We start from the raw sequence: 13254 nt of genomic DNA on the forward strand, positions 1-13254 counted from the left end.
AGGAAATGAGACACCTCCAAAAAAAACACTTCCTCCGCAAAGAGACAGTGGGGTACCCCAGAGCCCCAGAAACACACAAATGGGATGAAGAACAGGGGACAGAGGTAGGATGGGGACTCTGGAGCGAAGCACTGAGCAGGGTGAACTCCACCTCCTCCTGCGCAAGGCTAAGCCTAATGCAGCTCAAAGTGGTGCACAGAGCGCACCTGACCAGAACCCGAATGAGCAGGTTCTTCCCGGAGGTGGAGGACAAATGTGAGCGGTGCCAGAGGGGCCCCGCCAACCACATCCACATGTTTTGGGCTTGCCCCAAGCTTGCTGGGTTCTGGACAGCCTTATCCGAGGCAATGTCCAAGGTTGTGGGGGGGGGGGGGGGGAGGGTGAAGCCATGCCCAATAGTGGCAATCTTCGGGGTATCGGAGCAGCCAGAGCTACACATGGGGAAGGGGGCCAACACCCTTGCTTTCGCTTACCTAATCGCACGCCGGAGAATCTTGCTTGGCTGACGATCGGCAGCACCACCCACAGCTGCAGACTGGCTCGCTGACCTTTCGGAATTTCTCCACCTGGAGAAGATTAAGTAAGCCACCCGAGGGTCCGAGGAAGGCTTCCTGGATACTTGGGGGCAATTTGTCGGTCTGTTCCAAAACCTGTTCGAGGCCAACAATGAGGAGTACAAAGAACAAAGAAATGTACAGCACAGGAACAGGCCCTTCGTCCCTCCAAGCCCGTGCCGACCATGCTGCCCGACTAAACTACAATCTTCTACACTTCCTGGGTCCGTATCCCTCTATTCTCATCCTATTCATGTATTTGTCAAGATGCCCCTTAAATGTCACTATCGTCCCTGCTTCCACCACCTCCTCCGGTAGCGAGTTCCAGGCACACACTACCCTCTGCGTAAAAAAACTTGCCTCGTACATCTACTCTAAACCTTGCCCCTCTCACCTTAAACCTATGCCCCCTAGTAATTGACCCCTCTACCCTGGGGAAAAGCCTCTGACTATCCACTCTGTCTATGCCCCTCATAATTTTGTAGACCTCTATCAGGTCTTCCCTCAACCTCCTTCGTTCCAGTGAGAACAAACCGAGTTTATTCAACCGCTCCTCATAGCTAATGCCCTCCATACCAGGCAGCATTCTGGTAAATCTCTTCTGCACCCTCTCTAACGCCTCCACATCCTTCTGGTAGTGTGGCGACCAGAATTGAACACTATACTCCAAGTGTGGCCTAACTAAGGTTCTATACAGCTGCAACATGACTTGCCAATTCTTATACTCAATGCCCCGGCCAATGAAGGCAAGCATGCCGTATGCCTTCTTGACGACCTTCTCCACCTGTGTTGCCCCTTTCAATGACCTGTGGACCTGTACAGCTAGATCTCTTTGACTTTCAATATTCTTGAGGGTTCTACCATTCACTGTATATTCCCTACCTGCATTAGACCTTCCAAAATGCAATACCTCACATTTGTCTGGATTAAACTCCATCTGCCATCTCTCCGCCCAAGTCTCCAAACAATCTAAATCCTGCTGTATCCTCTGACAGTCCTCATCGCTATCCGCAATTCCACCAACCTTTGTGTCGTCTGCAAACTTACTAATCAGACCAGTTACATTTTCCTCCAAATCATTTATATATACTACAAAGAGCAAAGGTCCCAGCACTGATCCCTGTGGAACACCACTGGTCACAGCCCTCCAATTAGAAAAGCATCCTTCCATTGCTACTCTCTGCCTTCTATGACCTAGCCAGTTCTGTATCCACCTTGCCAGCTCACCCCTGATCCCGTGTGACTTCACCTTTTGTACTAGTCTACCATGAGGGACCTTGTCAAAGGCCTTACTGAAGTCCATATAGACAACATCCACTGCCCTACCTACATCAATCATCTTAGTGACCTCCTCGAAAAACTCTATCAAGTTAGTGAGACACGACCTTCCCTTCACAAAACCGTGCTGCCTCTCACTAATACGTCCATTTGCTTCCAAATGGGAGTAGATCCTGTCTCGAAGAACTCTCTCCAGTAATTTCCCTACCACTGAAGTAAGGCTCACCGGCCTGTAGTTCCCGGGATTATCCTTGCTACCCTTCTTAAACAGAGGAACAACATTAGCTATTCTCCAGTCCTCCGGGGCATCCCCTGAAGACAGTGAGGATCCAAAGATTTCTGTCAAGGCCTCAGCAATTTCCTCTCCAGCCTCCTTCAGTATTCTGGGGTAGATCCCATCAGGCCCTGGGGACTTATCTACCTTAATATTTTTTAAGACACCCAACACCTCGTCTTTTTGGATCACAATGTGACCGAGGCTATCTACACCCCCTTCTCCAGACTCAACATCTACCAATTTCTTCTCTTTGGTGAATACTGATGCAAAGTATTCATTTAGTACCTCGCCCATTTCCTCTGGCTCCACACATAGATTCCCTTGCCTATCCTTCAGTGGGCCAACCCTTTCCCTGGCTACCCTCTTGCTTTTTATGTATGTGTAAAAAGCCTTGGGATTTTCCTTAACCCTATTTGCCAATGACTTTTCGTGACCCCTTCTAGCCCTCCTGACTCCTTGCTTAAGTTCCTTCCTACTTTCCTTATATTCCACGCAGGCTTCGTCTGTTCCCAGCCTTTTAGCCCTGACAAATGCCTCCTTTTTCTTTTTGACGAGGCCTACAATATCTCTCGCTATCCAAGGTTCCCGAAAATTGCCGTATTTATCCTTCTTCCTCACAGGAACATTTCGGTCCTGAATTCCTTTCAACTGCCACTTGAAAGCCTCCCACATGTCAGATGTTGATTTGCCCTCAAACATCCGCCCCCAATCTATGTTCTTCAGTTCCCGCCTAATATTGTTATAATTAGCCTTCCCCCAATTTAGCACATTCATCCTAGGACCACTCTTATCCTTGTCCACCAGTACTTTAAAACTTACTGAATTGTGGTCACTGTTACCGAAATGCTCCCCTACTGAAACATCTACCACCTGGCCGGGCTCATTCCCCAATACCAGGTCCAGTACCGCCCCTTCCCTAGTTGGACTGTCTACATATTGTTTTAAGAAGCCCTCCTGGATGCTCCTTACAAACTCCGCCCCGTCTAAGCCCCTGGCACTAAGTGAGTCCCAGTCAATATTGGGGAAGTTGAAGTCTCCCATCACCACAACCCTGTTGTTTTTACTCTTTTCCAAAATCTGTCTACCTATCTGCTCCTCTATCTCCCGCTGGCTGTTGGGAGGCCTGTAGTAAACCCCCAACATTGTGACTGCACCCTTATTCCTGATCTCTACCCATATAGCCTCACTGCCCTCTGAGGTGTCCTCCCGCAGTACAGCTGTGATATTCTCCCTAACCAGTAGCGCAACTCCGCCTCCCCTTTTACATCCCCCTCTATCCCGCCTGAAACATCTAAATCCTGGAACGTTTAGCTGCCAATCCTGCCCTTCCCTCAACCAGGTCTCTGTAATGGCAACAACATCATAGTTCCAAGTACTAATCCAAGCTCTAAGTTCATCTGCCTTACCCGTAATACTACTTGCATTAAAACATATGCACTTCAGGCCACCAGACCCGCTGTGTTCAGCAACTTCTCCCTGTCTGCTCTGCCTCAGAACCCCACTGTCGCTATTCCCTAGTTCTCCCTCAATGCTCTCACCTTCTGACCTATTGCTCCCGTGCCCACCCCCCCTGCCATACTAGTTTAAACCCTCCCGTGTGACACTAGCAAACCTCGCGGCCAGGATATTTATGCCTCTCCGGTTTAGATGCAACCCGTCCTTATATAGGTCACACCTGCCCCGGAAGAGCTCCCAGTGGTCCAGATAACGGAAACCCTCCCTCCTACACCAGCTGTTTAGCCACGTGTTTAGCTGCTCTATCTTCTTATTTCTAGCCTCACTGGCACGTGGCACAGGGAGTAATCCCGAGATTACAACCCTCGAGGTCCTGTCTTTTAACTTTCTGCCTAGCTCCCTGAACTCCTGCTGCAGGACCTCATGCCCCTTCCTGCCTATGTTGTTAGTACCAATATGTACAACGACCTCTGCCTGTTTGCCCTCTCCCTTCAGGATGCCCTCTACCCGTTCGGAGACATCCTGGACCCTGGCACCAGGGAGGCAACATACCATCCTGGAGTCTCTTTCACGTCCACAGAAGCGCCTATCTGTGCCCCTGACTATAGAGTCCCCTATTACTATTACTCTTCTGCGCTTTGACCCTCCCTTCTGAACATCAGAGCCAGCCGTGGTGCCACTGCTCTGGCTGCTGCTGTTTTCCCCTGATAGGCTATCCCCCCGACTATCCCAAGGGGTATACCTGTTCGAGAGGGGGACAACCACAGGGGATTCCTGCACTGACTGCCTGCCTTTTCTGGTGGTCACCCATTTCTCTGCCTGCACCTTGGGTGTGACCACATTTACATAACTGCGATCTATGACGCTTTCCGCCACCTGCATGCTCCTAAGTGCATCCAATTGCTGCTCCAACCGAACGATGCGGTCTGTGAGGAGCTCCAGTTGGGTGCACTTTCTGCAGATGAAGCCATCCGGGACGCTGGAAGCCTCCCGGACCTGCCACATCTCACAGTCAGAGCACTGCACCCCTCTAACTGACATTGCGTCAATTAATTAAAATTAAATTAAAATTAAAAAAAAATATATATATATATTTAAAAAATTTTTTCAAAGTTACTGTTAACTATCTGTTTCCTAGCACTAGATTTCTAATAGAAATGCGAAAGCTAAATATAGTACTCTCCGATCTCTGGCTTAGATATCCCTCTAAATTATAATTAAGTAATTATGTTTAATTAGTTACCAATGCTTAATTTTTTAACTTTCGTGTAGATTCCCAACCAGCCACTCAGGCCACAGCTTTTCTGTGATGTCACTTCAGTTTCCCCCCGACACACACAATTTGAAAAAGGTATAAAAGTAAAAATCACTTACCTTCTTACCTTCTGAGTGTCTTAGATGTTCTCAGGTTCTCTCCCTGACAAAGACTGCTCCTCCTCCTCCGAACCTATTAAGAATTTTATTTTATTTTTAAAACTCCAAACGAAGGGCAAACTAAACCTCTGTATAATAAAGGAAATTAGGGCAGGCAAGAAAAATGTGTTGTGTATATATGCAACTGTTTATAAATATGAGAAATGCCAATAAAAAGATTTAAAAAAAAAAAAAAAAAAAAATACTCATTCTTGTCTAGATTCAGCTTGTACCCCAAGAAAGACCCAAGCACTCTAAGCAGCTCCAATATTCCCCCTATCATAGAACATAGAACATAGAAAATACAGCACAGAACAGGCCCTTCGGCCCACGATGTTGTGCCGAACCTTTGTCCTAGATTAATCATAGATTATCATTGAATTTACAGTGCAGAAGGACGCCATTCGGCCCTTTGAGTCTGCACCGGCTCCTGGAAAGAGCACCCTACACAAACTCAACACCTCCACCCAACACCAAGGGCAATTTTGGACATTAAGGGCAATTTATCATTGGCCAATTCACCTAACCTGCACATCTTTGGACTGTGGGAGGAAACCGGAGCACCCGGAGGAAACCCACGCAGACACTGGGAGGACGTGCAGACTCCGCACAGACAGTGACCCAAGCCGGAATCTAACCTGGGACCCTGGAGCTGTGAAGCATTGTGCTATCCACAATGCTACCGTGCTGCCCTTAAGAACAAATAAATCTACACTATATAATTTTACCGTAATCCATGTACCTATCCAATAGCTGCTTGAAGGTCCCTAATGTTTCCGACTCAACTACTTCCACAGGCAGTGCATTCCATGCCCCCACTACTCTCTGGGTAAAGAACCTACCTCTGATATCCCTCCTATATCTTCCACCTTTCACCTTAAATTTATGTCCCCTTGTAATGGTTTGTTCCACCCGGGGAAAAAGTCTCTGACTGTCTACTCTATCTATTCCCCTGATCATCTTATAAACCTCTATCAAGTCACCCCTCATCCTTCTCCGTTCTAATGAGAAAAGGCCTAGCACCCTCAACCTTTCCTCGTAAGACCTACTCTCCATTCCAGGCAACATCCTGGTAAATCTTCTTTGCACCTTTTCCAAAGCTTCCACATCCTTCCTAAAATGAGGCGACCAGAACTGTACACAGTATTCCAAATGTGGCCTTACCAAAGTTTTGTACAGCTGCATCATCACCTCACGGCTCTTAAATTCAATCCCTCTGTTAATGAACGCGAGCACACCATAGGCCTTCTTCACAGCTCTATCCACTTGAGTGGCAACTTTCAAAGATGTATGAACATAGACCCCAAGATCTCTCTGTTCCTCCACATTGCCAAGAACTCTACCGTTAACCCTGTATTCCGCATTCATATTTGTCCTTCCAAAATGGACAACCTCACACTTTTCAGGGTTAAACTCCATCTGCCACTTCTCAGCCCAGCTCTGCATCCTATCTATGTCTCTTTGCAGCCGACAACAGCCCTCCTCACTATCCACAACTCCACCAATCTTCATATCGTCTGCAAATTTACTGACCCACCCTTCAACTCCCTCATCCAAGTCATTAATGAAAATCACAAACCGTAGAGGACCCAGAACTGATCCCTGCGGTACGCCACTGGTAACTGGGATCCAGGCTGAATATTTACCATCCACCACCACTCTCTGACTTCTATCGGTTAGCCAGTTCGTTATCCAACTGGCCAAATTTCCCACTATCCCATGCCTCCTTACTTTCTGCATAAGCCTACCATGGGGAACCTTCTCAAATGCCTTACTAAAATCCATGTACACTACATCCACTTCTTTACCTTCATCCACATGCTTGGTCACCTCCTCAAAGAATTCAATAAGACTTGTAAGGCAAGACCTACCCCTCACAAATCCGTGCTGACTATCTCTAATCAAGCAGTGTCTTTCCAGATGCTCAGAAATCCTATCCTTCAGTACCCTTTCCATTACTTTGCCTACCACCGAAGTAAGACTAACTGGCCTGTAATTCCCAGGGTTATCCCTAGTCCCTTTTTTGAACAGGGGCACGCCATTCGCCACTTTCCAATCCCTGGTACCATCCCTGTTGACAGTGAGGACGAAAAGATCATTGTCAACGGCTCTGCAATTTCATCTCTTGCTTCCCATAGAATCCTTGGATATATCCCGTCGGGCCCGGGGGACTTGTCTATCCTCAAGTTTTTCAAAATGCCCAACACATCTTCCTTCCTAACAAGTATTTCCTCGAACTTACCAATCTGTTTCACACTGTCCTCTCCAACAATATCGCCCCTCTCATTTGTAAATACAGAAGAAAAGTACTCGTTCAAGACCTCTCCTATCTCTTCAGACTCAATACACAATCTCCCGCTACTGTCCTTGATCTGACCTACCCTCGCTCTATTCATTCTCATATTTCTCACATGTGTAAAAGGCCTTGGGGTTTTCCTTGATCCTACGCGCCAAAGATTGTTCATGCCCTCTCTTAGCTCTCCTAATCCCTTTCTTCAGTTCCCTCCTGGCTATCTTGTATCCCTCCAATGCCCTGTCTGAACCTTGTTTCCTCAGCCTTATCGACACACTCCGTTCCGACCCATATAACAGCAAGTCATCGGCATATAAGGACACCCTATGCTCTATTTCCCCCCCCCCCTGCACTATTCCTTTCCATACCCCCGAACGTCTTAATGCAATGGCCAACGGCTCAATCGTGAGTGCAAACAGCAGGGGGGGACATAGGACATCCCTGCCTCGTCCCACGGTGGAGAGAAAAGTATCTCGAGCTGATGTTGTTTATGCGGACACTCACCCTCGGCTCCTTATATAGTAGCTTTACTCAATTCACAAATCTTGGTCCAATCCCAAACCGCTCCAGAACTGCCATCAAGTACCCCCATTCTGTTCGAAAGTAAAACATGTGTTCAAGTAAAAAGTGCCATGGCTTGAAACTTCCAATTGCGAAATTAGTGTCTATTTATATTTTTTAACATGGCGAAGAAGAATAAAGTTAGATTGGTTGTGGGGCAGTGGAACTTTTTAAATTTTCAAGTTTTCCTTTTGCTCCGTGTAGTGAGACGCTGTTAAATTTGTGTTTGCTGCATTCAGTGTTTACTGTTGCCAGTTGATGAGCCTTGCAGCCCAGTAGAGACAGGTTCATTTCACAATCGGTGCTTATTTAACTGACTTTAGTCGACTTATTGAGGTAGTTTACTCTCCGCGATGAAGATTCATGCTCCTGATCACCATCTGGAAGCCACCTGCTGCCGAGTGAGTGTATGCGAAAATTTGCTGAGGGCAGGATATTTCTAGAGCAGGAGTTACTCTACAGTCTCACACATGAAGAATGGCTTCTTGGTCATGGTACCAGAAGATTAGCAGAGAACTGTATCACAGTGAGAGTCAACGTTGTTGGAGGGGAGGAGGGCATATTTTCAAATAGAACACCACTCCCCTCAATAACATGGAAGTAACCACTTTAAGGAAAAACTCATGAGCTGCGAATGTTCTTAGCTTACTCCACTTGCTATTTTGGGCCTCACTGTTCCAGATAGTTGTTCAGCTATTGCCAGTTTTAATAAATGTCAAAGAATCAGTAGCTTCATTAATTTTGAATTATGGAAGCCTGTGCTTTGGCTGACAGCATTTTCACTGGTAAATCTGTTTTCTATAGCCCCACATAGACATGTAAGCACATGATTTATCAGCCTGTCTTCAACCTATTGAAAGCTGATTAACTGCATGGACATTGAACTCTGGATTGAGGAGCTGCCCAGTGTTGAATATTCTTTCCTCGGACATCAGCTGAACAACCCACTGCAGAGAGGGGATTGCAGTTAAGGATATCAGCAAAACATAATCAAATGTCCTACTAGAAAGGAAAAAAAGCCGTGTATTGATATAGCTCTCTTTCACAACCTCGGGACACCCTCAAGTGTCTAATAGCTAATGAAGAGAAGTCATTTTTGTAACATAGGAAATGCAGCAATTAATTTGCACACAGGAAAATCCCGGAAAAGTGTAGTTAAAATATGCATTACCTAATTTGTGGAGGAAGAGAAAACTACCATAATGATTTTGCATTGTGTGAGACCCACGCTAATGTGGACAGTTCTTATCGGAAATGTCTTTCCTAGCCAGTTGGAAGCCCCTGATACTAATGGTAAAACCCCTGCTTATTTGCTAGATTTGGCAGCCCAGCAGATCTACAGAACTGTCCTCAATCACCAGTGAAATCCTTAGTTTTCCTTAGTTTGGCTTGCTGCTGACTGTGTCGGATTCAAGATCTCATTAAAGAAATGCAAATATTTTTTTTAACAAGCACGTTGTATCGAAAAAAAGCTACCTAAATGTCCCATCTCCCTTTTGAAGTGTGGGGAGTGTTTTGGCCAAGGTCGAAACCGAGTTTACATGGAATGTTTGCTTCCATGCAGCTATCACTGAAAAAAATATGCTGCATCTTTTACCTGGAGCGTATGTGGAATTCTGGTCATTTTGATTTGATAGTTTAGGCCATTATATATACCCAATAAAACAACAAACCAGTTTATCTAATTTTGTGATCATGGCAATGTTTTCGCTGCTGGATTAGGCAATCAAAATAATGATTGCATCATCTGGACTTGAGGTTGAAGTAGTAGTCCAGAAGGATGTTTGCCCAGATTCAGAAATTGTGTTTAAAGTAAATTAATCTATTTTGTGCTTGTAGCTGAAGCAGGTGCCACGTCCTCAGACCAGTCAGTACTCTCCGAGGGGAAAAGGACTCAATTGGTAGCCAGAAAGCAATCTGGAGAAGAGCTGGAACAGCAAGTTAAGACCAAGGATGATGAACTGACTGTTGGTTTTCTCCAAGAGTGGGAGAATGCTTCAGCAGAGATCAACCAGCTGAAGAAGGAGTGCGAGAGACTGCAGGTGGAACACGTGAAGTCACAGAACTGTATGATGGAGCTGCAGAGTAAAGTGGAGAAACAGGAAAAACAACTGTCGGGGAAAGTGGCACTGGAGGAAGAAGTGCTCCGGCTAAGGCAGGCTGCGACAGGTACAATATCCTCTTCATTGTAGCTGCTGTGCTGCTTTATACCCAAGAAGACCATGCTACTGGCGAGGTACAACAGTTACTTTTTCCCTGCCGATCTCCCAGGTAGTCAAATGAAGCATGTTTATTTGTGAAAATACAGTGAAGTATTATGTTTTGAATTAAAAGGCGGAGGTCAGAGCAAGAGTAGGCCCTACAGCCCTGAAGACTAATTTGCCATTCAGAAAGAATGTTGATCTTCTACACAACTCCACCTTCCTGCTTAATCCTTAAACCTCTTCATTCCCGTGTCCAAATGTCTCTATCTCACCCAACAATTGAGCAAAAACAGTTTTCTATTTCAACGATTCACAATACCCCTTGGTAAAAAAATGTCTCCTCAACTGTCCTTATTGGCCCCCATCTTATCCTGAGGCTATGACCTTTACTTTTAGACTCTCCAGCCAAGGGAAACAGCCTCTCAGCATCTATTTTATCTGTTTAATGAGATCATCTCTCATTCTTGCAAATTCTGAACTTTGTAGCAAGGTTAAATGGTTGTCCAATGTGATCATCCAATCTGCATTTAGTCTCCCCAGTGTAGGGGAGGCTATGTTATGTCGATGAATACTGCATATTAAGTTGAAAGGAGTACAAGGAGATTAATGCTTCACTTGAAATACTGTAACATCAATAATTGGTGCAGAATGTGTATTTTCCACACAATGAAAGCAATCGATCATAATGGTATAGATGAGAGTAATCCTCAATTACCGTCTGTTTTCAGCAAAACATGTTTTGTGATGTATGTAATGGTCTCTCGCACCACCTCAAACTCTGCCTTTCACTCCAGTGGGATAGGTGAGAAGGATTCCAAAGGTTAGAGTGTCCACGTCTCGGGAGCGTAGTCTAAAAATTGGAGCCAAATCTTTCAAGGGGTGAAATTTCGAAATGTTTCTATGCTCAAAGAGAGGTAGCAGTTTGGAACTCTCAACTTGACTGGCTCCATTCTTCTTAGAATGAGAATCAACACCTAATTTTTATTCCGGGAGATGGTTGGGGCTCCCTTCGCAGATTGTAAGGCGATGCTATTTAACGGTTTCCTCTTCTGTCTCCCTATATTTTTGTTATAACAAATGTCTGTCATGTTATTTAAGTTGTCCAGTGTGTATAATGTTTTTTAAAAAAAAAAAAAAAAAGTTTGGAGCTCTTCCACAAATGGCAACTGACACTTCACCACTTGTGAATTTTGAATCAGAGATTGGTTAAGGTATTAAGGGATATCGGTTCAAGGCAGGTTAATGGAGTTAGGTCAGTGATCAGCAATGATCTCATTGAATGGCAGAACCCGCTCAAGAGGATAATGGTTGTCTTTTGTTCTTTTGTTTCTTCTATGAAGTTATGCATCCATATTTCACTCCTTGAGAGAAAACCTGTAAACTTGAGTGGGCCCATTGGACCATTTAATCTCCTTTTCTCAAGGTACTATTCATGACTGGCATCATGAGGCCTCTGGTACCTTGCTGTTCTTCATCTGTGGCTTGTTCGAGTCATGATTGGCCATTTAAGCTTGGGGGAAAATTGCAGTCATGCTTGAATTTGACCATGCCAGTATGCAGATATGTATTATTTCTGGAGGCGCATGATATAATAATCAGGAAAGGGAGCTCTGGTGATTTTTCACTTGCCTCTAAAGCTCAAGGAAGCCGAGGTCAATTATGCCATCTCCAACACCATTACCATGAACCAACTTGTCACAGAGTAATAGTCCAGCCAGCGCACTTGTGGTCAATAAATCTCGGTTCTGTGCGGCACAGCATGTTTATCAAAAGAGCAATGGATCGAATTCCGTGTCTCTCCCAACACAGGCGGTAATTTAAAATGCTGCACTGATGGAACGATGTGAAGTGGATGTTTTGTTTTGTTTCTTGTTGCCATCAAGTTGATGAATGTTGGAGAATAGAACCCAACCACTTGAAGAACCAGTGGCAGAATCTAGCAGTCCCATGGTTAGATACTGCATATTACAAATTGACTGGTAAATTAAGCTGTCAGTTTCACTTCAGTGATGTGTCTTCAGGTTTACCTCAAATGAAAAATATAATATTGTACTACACCACTGCAATTGCCTCTGATTCGCTGAATGGATGAAGTTTCAGCAGCACGTGAGCTGAGGTGGCAATGGAGTCTGGCGATGTGGAGGCAGAAATAGGCGGCCTTGGTAAGAAGTGGATATGAAGTTGGATGCTCATCTTGGGGTCAAACACAACACCATAGCATTGTGGATAGCACAAATGCTTCACAGCTCCAGGATCCGAGGTTCGATTCCGGCTTAGGTCACTGTCTGTGCGGAGTCTGCACGTCCTCCCCGTGTGTGCGTGGGTTTCCTCCGGGTGCTCCGGTTTCCTCCCACAGTCCAAAGATGTGCGGGTTAGGTGGATTGGCCATGCTAAATTGCCCATAGTGTCCAAAATTGCCCTTAGTGTAGGGTGGGGTTATGGGGATAGGGTGGAGGTGTTGACCTTGGGTAGGGTGCTCTTTCCAAGAGCCGGTGCAGACTCGATGGGCCGAATGGCCTCCTTCTGCACTGTAAATTCTATGATTCTAAGGCCTGACTGACTTCAAGCTGTAATAATAATATTTATAATAATCTATTATTATCACAAGTAGACACTGCAATGAAGTTACTGTGAAAATCCCCTAGCCGCCACACTCCGGCGCTTGTTCGGGTACACGGGAAGAATTCAGAATGTCCAATTCACCTAACAAGCACATCTTTCGGGACTTGTGGGAGGAAACCCACGCAGACATGGGGAGAACCTGCAGACTCCGCACAAAGAGTGACCCAAGCCGGGAATCGAACCTGGGACCCTGATGCTGTGAAGCAACAGTGCTAACCACTGTGCTACCTTGCTGCCCTGTTGCAGGGAAATTGATGGAAGTGGTCGTGTTTGGGGCAGTATTTAGTTGGTGGAAATTTATGATCATCCGGTACTAGATTTAGGACAAAGTGCAAAAATGCAAATCAGAGACAGTGGACCGGGGTGGATGAGAAGCAAGAGCAGGCGAAGAATAGATCCTTGGGAGACTCCAGAGGTAATAGTGCAGGACTGGAAAGAGAGTCGATTGCAGATGACTCTCTGGCTATGATTCTATAGGTAAGAGAGACCAGATAATAATGGCCATTTCACTCAGCTGGACAATGGAGGAAAAACATTGGAGGAGGACGGTGTGATCAAGTATGTTGGAGGCTGTAGATTGAACAAGTAAGTTGAGAA

The 13254-nt window shown here is 45.5% G+C and overlaps 1 protein-coding gene across 2 annotated transcripts in view; it reads left to right on the forward strand.

The window, feature by feature from the left end:
* The window catches only part of trip11 (thyroid hormone receptor interactor 11), a 135357-nt gene that overhangs the window by 52825 nt on the left and 69278 nt on the right, over positions 1-13254 (forward strand). For both annotated transcript variants that reach the window (XM_072493094.1, XM_072493102.1), the window contains one exon: positions 9671-10000. In XM_072493094.1, the coding sequence (XP_072349195.1) occupies positions 9671-10000 (330 nt within the window). The remainder of the gene's footprint in view (positions 1-9670; positions 10001-13254) is intronic.

Source organism: Scyliorhinus torazame, chromosome 2 (assembly GCF_047496885.1).
Source record: "Scyliorhinus torazame isolate Kashiwa2021f chromosome 2, sScyTor2.1, whole genome shotgun sequence".
Taxonomy (NCBI): Eukaryota; Metazoa; Chordata; class Chondrichthyes; order Carcharhiniformes; family Scyliorhinidae; genus Scyliorhinus; species Scyliorhinus torazame.